Here is a 10,656-nt window from a genome sequence, read left to right on the forward strand (position 1 = left end):
AGGTAGTTTCTGGAGTTAAGTTTCAACATTGCTTGAAACTAATTCAAATCCTTCGATTGTGTTAAGATATGTCCTTCTGGAATTTTGAACTACGGTTGGCTTGATCCCAAATTTTGGGTACGTAAGCAGTCATAGAGATGCAGCCACTTTGGGAATGATGACTCGTTGGTAGTCAGCTCAGATTTGGATAAATCTTCGCCGAGGTGGAGAATTGTTGAAAAGTCAAAGATTTTTTGTGAGTTTTTTCAAATTGGTTGAAAAAGAAAAGTGAGCCACATGCATTGCTTTTGTTTTTCAAAGTCGGCACCAAATTGCAGAACTTTTGCCAACTACTTTAAGACTTTTTGCAGTGAAGTTTAACTATAAATAGAGTTTCATTCAAAGAGGTTTTTGCATCCCAAAATTTATTGAGCTTATAAGTTTATAAGCTTTTGAGAGAAGTGAGAGAAGTGTGTCTGGAGAATTTATCTTTTCTGCAGAGTGTGAGAGTACTGGGTATATTTGGATTTCTGAGAAGTGAGATTCGTTACTCAAATATTTGTACTCTATTAATTGTTAAATAAATAATTATTTTTCTCTTGCTCCCGTGGATATAGGTTTAATTACCAAACCACATTAAATAATTGTGTCCTTTATTTTTCTGTAATTATTTAGTGTGCTTGATTCCGCATTCCACGCACAACAATCCGTGACATGACTTTGCGGATTGCATCAACAATTAACAAGGAAAAAGAAAATTTTCTAGTTCTTGCAGGGGTAGGATTAACAGAAGCACCAAGTATTGGAATGTGGAAAGAGACTACAAGGATGTCATTAATGCAAAATGCAATTCAGAATCTAACAGAGATTCCAACATGTCCTCGCCTCCGAACTTTGTTTCTTCCTTCAAATCACTTAGGTACGGTCAGTAATAATTTCTTTCATTCCATGGCTTCCCTTAGAGTTTTAATATTGTCATATAATAGATCTTTAGAAAATTTACCATTGGGGATTTTTAACTTGGTTTCACTGCAACACCTTGATATATCATGGACTGGTATAACAACATTGCCAATAGAGTTGAAGTACCTGGTTAATCTTAAATGTTTGAACTTGGAATATACATTTCGTCTGTCTAGAATTCCGCAACAGGTGATATCTGATTTAAAGATGTTACGAGCATTAAGAATGTTTGAATGTGGTTTCAATGTTGAACTAGAAGCAGATAGCATTTTGTTTGGAGATAGTGAAGTTTTGGTGGAGGAATTGCTTGTTTTGAAACATTTGAATCTGCTGACTATCACTTTGCAAAGTTTCGGTGCCCTTCAAAGATTATTGAGCTATTGTAGGTTAGGAAGCATTAGTACTCAATGTCTATGCCTTAGACACTTGAACAATTCAAATTCGCTTAGTGTTTTTGCATTTGCAAGTTTAAGGCATCTCCGAACACTTCAGCTGTACTTCAATGATTTGGAAGAGTTAAAGATTGATGCAGGGGAACTTAAAAGAATCCGAGAAATCTGTGGTTTTCATAGTCTCCAAAAAGTTTTTTATAAAATTCTCAAAATTGAGGCACGCGACATGGCTTGTACTTGCTCCCAATATCAAGGTCATTTGCATTTCTAACTGCCAGGATTTGCAAGAAATAATCAGTCTGGAAAAATTGGGTGAAATTTCAGCCGGGGTGATGGATAATCTAATCCCATTTGCAAGACTTGAATAGCTTGTCCTAGAGGGCTTACAAAATTTGAAGAGCATCCACTCAAGCGCCTTGAATGTGCGGAGCTTAAGGAGCTTCCTCTTGATTGTAACCATGGATTGGAGCAGAAAATAATTATTAAGGGACAAGAACATTGGTGGAACGAGCTCCAATGGGATGATCTATCCACTCAAAACGCTTTTCTTCCCTGTTTCGAATCCTTGTATTAGTGTGCACCAAGTGAGTTCGAAATAGGTTCCTGGTGGATGAGTCTGTGCAATTCAATTCAAACTCGTTATTTGTATGTACTCTCATGTTAAATTCATTTCAAACTTGTCATGCAGTGTCACTTGTTATGTTCATTTTCTTGTAGTGTTGCCACTTAAAAACTTGTTTCTGGTGTGTATATTGGCTAATTTTCTGGGGCATAACTGCACATCATTATATATTTTGGACAATATTTTGGCTTTAAGGACATATATCAAAACATTTCTTAATTTCAACCTGTTTAAGTAATTTTAATGATTGGCCCTTTCGATGAATGTTCGAAAGATTTAGAATTCAAATTCAAATAATGACTATAATGCACATCGTGAAGTGAAAGAACTTACTTTCTATTAAAAATGAAACTCTAGAATATTTTGAAAATAAAAAATTATCAATCTGTCCTCAAGTATAGTATAACGAATTTTTGAGGGAAATTTTAGAAGAATATTATGATAAATCAAAGACGAATTAGGAAATTTTAATGATAATAAATGAGCGAAGAAAAGACAGAAAAAACTAACTCTTTGCTCAAAAGAATAGACAGAAGAAAATATTTTAAGAGAATAAATATATCAGTTGAAAAAACAAATTGAAATAATTTACAAGATATGGTCTAGTATCTGCCAATTTCTAACTATCAATTCCGAATATTGAAAAGAGAATGAAAATTCTGATGTCGATCTGTTTTGATATGTGAGATGACTTCATTTTTTTCGATTTCTTACCACTTTTGTTACTGTATTGAGTTGATAAACCAGGCTGGAGTGAAACCAAATCCAGCAAAAAATATTATAAGATCTTCAAATAGCATCATGATTTGTAGTCATAAAACATCAATAACACTGACTGAAAATTTTCTCTCCAAAAAAAAAATGGAAGTCTCCAACTGCTTAACTAAGAAATTCTACATGCACGCGCAATCCATAAAAATTTAACGTAACCGTCCAATTGAAAAATAATACTAATTTTTTCCTATAACACTATAACATTATGTATAGTTTTACACAGTTATCTTATCGCCATTATCTCAGATGTTCAAATATTAGCACTAGGAAAAATAAAAGATATATATATATATATATGAAAGGAACAAAGCGGCACCCACAAAAAAACATACAGTTCGTTAATTGGGAGGTGGCGAACAATACAAACAATTTAATTACACACAAAAAGGAGACTCAATCGACATCATCGATCACTTGGCATGCACTCAGCATTCACACTAAGCCAGGGACTTGAAATAGGGAAGAAATTCTGTTGATGCCGAAATTCGGATAAGTTGGTTAAATCTCAGATCCCTGCATCAGCATTAAATTTATTTGGTGGCAAGTCGCTGATTAGTTAGCACCATGAGCAGACAACTCATGAGCAGACAATCTATGAGCAGACGATCCATGAGCAGACCATCCATGAGCAAACAACCCATGAACAGACAATCCATGAGCAGACAACCCATGAGCAGACAATCCATGAGTAGATGATCCATGAGCAGATAACCTGTGAGCCTGTGAGCACAACCAATAGTCAGGAGGCGCCAGAAATTTTTCCGGCGAGAACCCTCCGACGCTCAAGTCAGCGATTTGGGTTTTACTTGGACAAACCTATACCACAATTCATGTGGCTTAATTATGATTGCTTTAAACAAAAAAAGCTTTTAAGTAAATTTAAAGGAAAATAATTGAGAATAATTAATCTTAAAGAAATCATAAGCGAAAGAGAAATTTTCCGGTAGTAGAGAGAGAAAAAGGTCTAATGGGTTCAGTTGCCCAGAGAGGGAGAGATAGAGAGCTCGAAGCCCCTTTTTTTCTTTTCCTTTCCTAGGGTTTTTATAGAAAACTATAGCGGTTTTTATCATCTCTCCTAGAATTCTCAAGAAAACTACTAATTTTTCAGTCCACTAAGAATATGGTCCCTAATATTTCGGAGAAAATGTTTTGACTGAATCGTGCTTCCTGGTAACTTCCTGATCGAGGTGACCAATAACATCCTGGTTGAGGTGATGTGCTCGAGGTTACCACATATTATTCTAGTCGAAATGATCTACTCAACCATTTGCTCACTTTTACTTTGAGGAGAGCACGATAATGTATGAGCAAACACCTTTATCTTGGTCACCTTATTTTATTCCCTAAACAAATTCATTTTTGGTGGCTTGATCATCCCATTGAAGCTTATTCCACCAGTGCTTTCCACCCTTAATAATCATTTTACGTTCCAATCCACTGTTCCAATCAAGTGGAAGCCTCTGAAGCTCAACGCATCCCCGTACTGACATTTCTTTCAGATGGGGGAAGGGTAAGGTGCCTGAGCGAATACTCCTCAAGCTTTTCATCCCCCTATGATAAGATATTCAAGTTTTGCAAATGGGATTATATTCCACATCACCGCTGGAAATTCACGCAATCCTCAAACACTGATTATTTCTTCCAAATCCTCGCAGTTGTGTATCCGAAAACGCTTGAGAATTGGAGTAAGAATAAGCCACGTCACGTGCAAAAGAAATCTGCAATTGCTTATATCAACATTTAGAAGACTATAAAAACCGCGAGTTCCTTAGATGGTTTTCACCGTCTGTAACAAACTGCTACCATAACACTCCACAAAGTGAAGGGTTCGGGATGTCTCAAAGGAAAAACACGAAGCGTCTTCTCGCACCGTCTAAAGCATAAGGCTGGAGTTCTAGTGCTCTTTAACCCGGGGGAGCTCAACAATATTTCAAGAGCATCGAAACATTTTAAGGTAACGGTCAACACTTCTAAATGCGACAAACCAAGTAATTCCTTCACGAAAACATGGCCGTCTCTAAACAAAATGCTACCGGAATCCTGTTGAACAGAACTACACTCAAACATTCTCAATGACCGTAACATCTTTAGATTTGATATCACTTGTGGTGGAATTTTATAGAGCCGGGATGTATACTCTTAAGTTCAAACATCTGAGATTTATCAGGTACTTGAACTCTATTGGCACACTTTCTGTTCTACTATTTGATAGATTAAGATGTTGTAGTGAAACCAAGTTTGAAATCTCAAATAGTAAATGTTCTGGTGGATTACTATCTGACAGCTGTAAGACTCTGAGAGAAGCCATAGATTGAAAGAAATTACTACTGACCGTGTGTAGGTCATTGGAACTAAGAAACAAAGCTAGAGCTGAGGAGATGGTGGAGACTCTAAAAGTCTCGTAATTTTATTTTGCATTAGTGACATCCTTGTGACTGCATTCCACAATCCAGTCCTTGGTGGTTCAGTCAATCCCACAGCTGCAAGAACCAAAAACTTTTTGTTGAAATGATCTCAAACTCATTTGAGCAACTTGTCGTTTTAAAGTTGCAAAGATGAGTGACATGTCATTTCAGTTGATCAAGATTCCAGAGCCAACAACTTGGGAATGTCGTCCAAAATCATTAAACTCTCACGTGATTAATACACACATGTTCTAAGCTTAAACAACATAGCTTGTTGTCGTTTAACGAAGGTTTTAAGTTGCGCGTGAGGAGCTCGTGATCAGTTAGTTAAGGCTGTTGATTTTGGAGGGACTTTTCTAGATCTGTAAAGCCAGCAACAACTGATATATATGTACTGGTTTTGGTGTAGTCTTGGGATATTAATGAAAAAGTGATAAGGTAGCTATAATGAGAGTAAAGTTTTTCAGAGTGTTCTCTGTATTGCTAGTTGTCATCTCTGTAACCTTGAAGCTTAATAAAGTTGCTCCTTGAGTTGTTTTCTCCAGTGGATGTAGGCACCCTCAAAGGTGTTGAACCACTTAAGTTCTTGTGTGTTCTTAATTCTTTGGGCTGTGTTCTTTGATCGGCTGGTTGTTTCAATTAGCTTAGGTTTGATTCTTAAATCTTGGAGTCTAAGTTAGATCTTGGGGTGTGATTAATCCTGTGATTAAAGGGTCAATTTCACAACAATTGGTATCAAAGCTTTAACTCTGATTTCAAGGTTCAAGAATGGGTTTAAAAGTAGATCTTGAGAAGTTTATAGGGCAGAATGATTTTAACATGTGGAAAATAAAAATGGAGGCTTTGTTGATCACTCAAGGCCTGGGAGATGCCATAGATCCAGTCTCGAAACTTGAAGGTAGTGAGGCTTCATCATCCAAGACCCCAGAACAAGTGGCAGAAATAGACACGAAAGCCAGAAGCACAATTATTCTGAGTCTCGGTGACTCTGTAATTAGAGAAGTGGCTAAAGAAAAGACTGTTGTTGGTTTGTGGGCCAAGTTAGGGAATGTGTATATGACAAAGTCTTTGGCAAATAGACTTTACATAAAAAAGAAAATGTTCTCACTGAGGATGATTAAAGGAACATCGCTAAATAAGCATATAGATGAGTTCAATAAGGTTTGTGATGAACTGGAGACTATTGATGAAGGACTAAGTGATGAGATCAAAGCTTTGTTGTTAATTAGTTCTTTGCCAAAGTCATACGAGCACTTTGTGGATGCATTGTTGTATGGGAGGCAAACACTCTCCCTGGAAGAAGTTAAATATGCTCTTGGCACCAAGAAGCTGAAAGATAAGCAAGATAATCCAGAAAGTGAATCAAGTGAAGGACTGATGGCTAGAGGCAAGTCTGAGAAAAGAGAAAGTAAGGGAAAGAAACAAGGCAAATTAAAGTCTAAACAGAAGAATTTGAAGTGTTTTCATTGCCATAAAGAATGGCATTTCAAAAGAGATTGCCCTGAAAGGAAGAACAAGAATAAAGAGAACAAGGAAATGACAGGAAATGCAGCCATAGCCACAGATGAAGAAGGTAGCTTTGAAACGGCTGGAGTGCTTATTGCTACAAATCAAAAACCTCAAGGTCAGTGGGTCCTTGACTCAAGTTGTACCTTCCATATGTGTCCAAATAGGAGTTATTTTACCTTATATCAGCCATGTGACGGGGGTATAATTTTAATGGGTAATAACTCAATATGTAAAGTGGTTGGTATTGGGATTGTTAGCCTTAGAATGTTTGATAGTGTGGTAAGGGAATTAACACAAGTTAGGTTTGTTCCTGAATTAAAAAGGAATTTAATTTCAATTGGCATGCTAGATCAAACAGATTGTGTGATTAAGGCTGGAAAAAGGGGTACTGAGGGTAATTAAAGGCTCAATGGTGATCGTGAAAGATATAAAACAAAATGGCTTGTATGTGTTGGATGGACATACTGTTGTTGGAGAGGCAAGTGTAACTGCCAGTGGAGGGAACAAATAAATGTTGTGGCATTTGAGGATGGGGCATATGAGTGAAAGAGGTTTGAGAGAGCTACAAAAACAAGGAGTGTTTGGGAAAGATCAGATAGGAGCTTTCGAGTTCTGTGAAGATTGTATTCTAGGAAAGTCTTCTAGGCTAAGGTTTGAGACTGCAGCTCATACCACCAAAGAGAAACTTGGATACATACACTCTGATTTATGGGGGCCTGCACAAGTGAATTCACTAGGTGGGTGTAAATACTTTCTGACTTTTATAGATGATTTTTCAAGGATGGTTTGGGTCTTTGCACTCAAAAGTAAAGATGAGGTTCTGGAAAAATTCAAAAGGTGGAAGATTTTTGTTGAAAACCAAACTGGTTTGAAGGTGAAACTCTGAGGATAGATAATGGTTTGGAGTACTGCAATAAGTTGTTTGAAGAATTCTGTGAGAAGAATGGTATTCAGAAGCACAAAATCATCACCTATACTCCTCAACAAAATGGTCTTGCTGAGAGGATTAACAGAACTTTGGTAGAGAAGGTAAGGTGCATGCTGATCTATTCTAAGCTTCCAAAAACCCTTTGGGCAGAAGCTTTACACACGGCATAGTATCTAGTCAACAGGAGCCCATCAACTGCTATTGGTTGTAAAACACCAATGGAACTGTGGTCAGAGAGAATGGCTGATTAAAAACTCAAAATCTTTGGTTGCACAACATATGCTCATGTAAGGCAGGGTAAGCTGGAACCAAGAGCATTAAAATGCAGGTTTCTGAGGTATCCAGAGGGTGTCAAAGGCTATAGATTGTGGTGTGTTGACTCAAAGCCACCCCAATGCATTATAAGTAGAGATGTAACCTTCCATGAAGATGAGATTTTGAATAGACCAAAGAGTCATGTTAACAACTCTGAATCAGGTGATGAGACTGATAAAGTGAAATTTCAAATGGAGCCTCACAACTTGAAAGAACTTGAGCCTGAAATTGAGGGTGCTGAAATAGAACCTAAAGCTGGTGTTGAACATGAATCAGCAGAAAGTGAAGAGGACACATATCAATTGGCAAGAGACAGAAAGAGAAGGACTATAAGACCACCTAGAAGAAATGTAATGGCTGATCTAATTGAATATGCTTTGACTGCTGCTCAAGAGCTTAATGATGATAAACCAAAGACTTATCAGGAAGCTATCACAGGCAAAAACAAGCTGGAATGGAAGAGGGCAATGAATGAAGAGATGGCATCCCTGATGAAAAACAAAACCTAGGAATTGATTGAAAAACCAGCTAAGAGGAAGACAGTAAGCTGTAAATGGATCTTCAAGATTAAAGATGGGATACCTAGAGCTGAGCTTAGAAGATTTAAGGCTAGACTGGTAGCAAGGGGCTTCACACAAAATGAGGGAATTGACTTCACTGAAGTATTTTTCTTCTGTAGTGAGACATGCTTCCATCAGAATTATTCTTGCACTTGTGGTTGTTCAGGATATGCATCTTGAGCAGATGGATGTAAAAACATCCTTCTTGCATAGTGAATTACAAGAAGAAATTGTAATGTAGCAGCCAGAAGGGTATGTGGCATCTGGTAAAGAAGATTGTGTCTGTTTACTTAAAAAGTCTTTATATGGGTTAAAGTAATCACCTAGGCAATGGTATCTGAAGTTTGATAACTTCATGATAACACATGCCTTTAACAGGTGCAGCTATGATTGCTGTGTGTACTTCAAAGAGACAAGTGGAGGGGGAATGATATATCTTCTACTGTATGTAGATGACATGCTAATTGCATGCCATGATAGGGAAGAGATCAATCATCTAAAGAAACTTTTGAGAAGAGAATTTGAAATGAAGGAACTTAGAGAAGCCAAGAGAATTCTGGGGATGGATATTAACAGGAACAGGAGCAAAAAGATTTTGTTCCTAACTCAACAGAGCTACATAAAGAAGGTTCTGATGAGATTTGAAATGAATGATCCTAAGCAAGTGCAAACACCATTGGCAAACCACTTCAAATTGTCTGCTGCTCAGTGCCCTTAAACTGAAGCAGAACAACAGAAAATGGCTTATATACCCTACTCAAGTGCAGTAGGTAGCCTCATGTACGCCATGGTACTCACCAGACCTGATATCTCATATGCTGTGAGTTTGGTGGGCAGGTTTATGGCCAATCCAGGTTATGAACACTAGAGAGTTGTTCAATGGATTATGAGGTACCTGAAGGGGACTTTAGAGGTTGGTTTGGTTTATGGTGGAGAAGATAAAAATGGACACACACTAATTGGTTATGTGGATGCTAACTTTGTTGGTGATCTTGATAAAAGGAGATCGCAAACAAGGTATTTATTTACTCTGGCAGGCTGCACAGTTAGCTGGAAACCAACATTACAGAATGTAGTGGCTTTGTCTACCATAGAGGCAGAGTATACTGCGGCAGCTAAAGCTTTCAAAGAAGCAATTTGGCTGAAAGGCATGACAACTGAGTTGGGAGCTAAGCAAGAGATTGTAACAGTCTACAGTGACAGCCAGAGTGCTATACATTTGAGCAAGAATCAATCTCATCACGAGAAGACAAAACATATAAATGTTAAGTTGCACTTTGTGAGGCTTGAGGTATCAAGGGGGGCTGTGAAGTTGTTGAAAATTCATACTGAAGAAAATCCAGCTGACATGTTAACCAAGGTTGTGCCCACTGCCAAGTTCACCTTTTGCATGAACTTAGCAGGAATCTGCAGGTTTTAAGAAGTTGCAGATGGGGAGAAGACAATAAGAAAATAGGGAGCTATGAGTGTTGAATTCAAGATGGAGATTGTTGAAATGATCTCAAACTCATTCGAGCAACTTGTCATTTTAAAGTTGCAAAGATGAGTGACATGTCATTTCAATTAATCAAGATTCCAGAGTCGACAACTTGGTAATGTCGTCCAAAATCATTAAACTCTCATGTGATTAATGCACACCTATTCTAAGCTTAAATGGCACAGCTTGCTGTCGTTTAAGAAGGGTTTTAAGTTGCGCGTGAGGAGCTCGTGATCAGTTAGTTAAGGTTGTTGATTTTTGAGGGAATTTTCTGGATCTATAATGCCAGCAACAACTGATATATATGTGTTGGTTCTGGTGTAGTCTTGGGATATCGAGGAAAGAGTGATAAGGTAGTTATGGTGAGAGTAAAGCTTTTCTAAGTGTTCTCTGTATTGCTAGTTGTCATCTTTGTAACCTTGAAGTTTAATAGAGTTGCTCCGTGAGTTGTTTTCTCCAGTGGATGTAGGCACCCTCAAAGGTGCTGAACTACTTAAGTTCTTGCGTGTTCTTGATTCTTTGGGTTGTGTTCTTTAATCTGTTAGTTGTTTCGATTAGTTTAGGTTTGATTCTTAAATTTGGAAGTCTGAGTTAGATCTTGGGGTGTGATTAATCCTATAATTAAAGGGTCAATTTCACAAAACTTTTCCTTGTCTTTGTCAATCGTTGATGCAATCCACAAAGCCATGTCTCGGATCACATCGTGCATTTTTACATGATTATCTTCCTCTT

At 37.6% G+C, this 10,656-nt stretch overlaps 1 protein-coding gene across 1 annotated transcript; it reads left to right on the forward strand.

The window, feature by feature from the left end:
• The first annotated feature begins 693 nt into the window (after positions 1 to 693).
• Positions 694 to 1,702, forward strand: LOC127898778 (disease resistance protein SUMM2-like). Its single transcript, XM_052431266.1, has 2 exons — positions 694 to 1,524; positions 1,613 to 1,702. The coding sequence occupies exons 1-2, from the start codon at positions 694 to 696 to the stop codon at positions 1,700 to 1,702; spliced, it is 921 nt and encodes a 306-aa protein (XP_052287226.1).
• Positions 1,703 to 10,656: the final 8,954 nt, after the last annotated feature.

This window comes from Citrus sinensis, chromosome 7, assembly GCF_022201045.2.
Source record: "Citrus sinensis cultivar Valencia sweet orange chromosome 7, DVS_A1.0, whole genome shotgun sequence".
In the NCBI taxonomy this organism is placed as follows: Eukaryota; Viridiplantae; Streptophyta; class Magnoliopsida; order Sapindales; family Rutaceae; genus Citrus; species Citrus sinensis.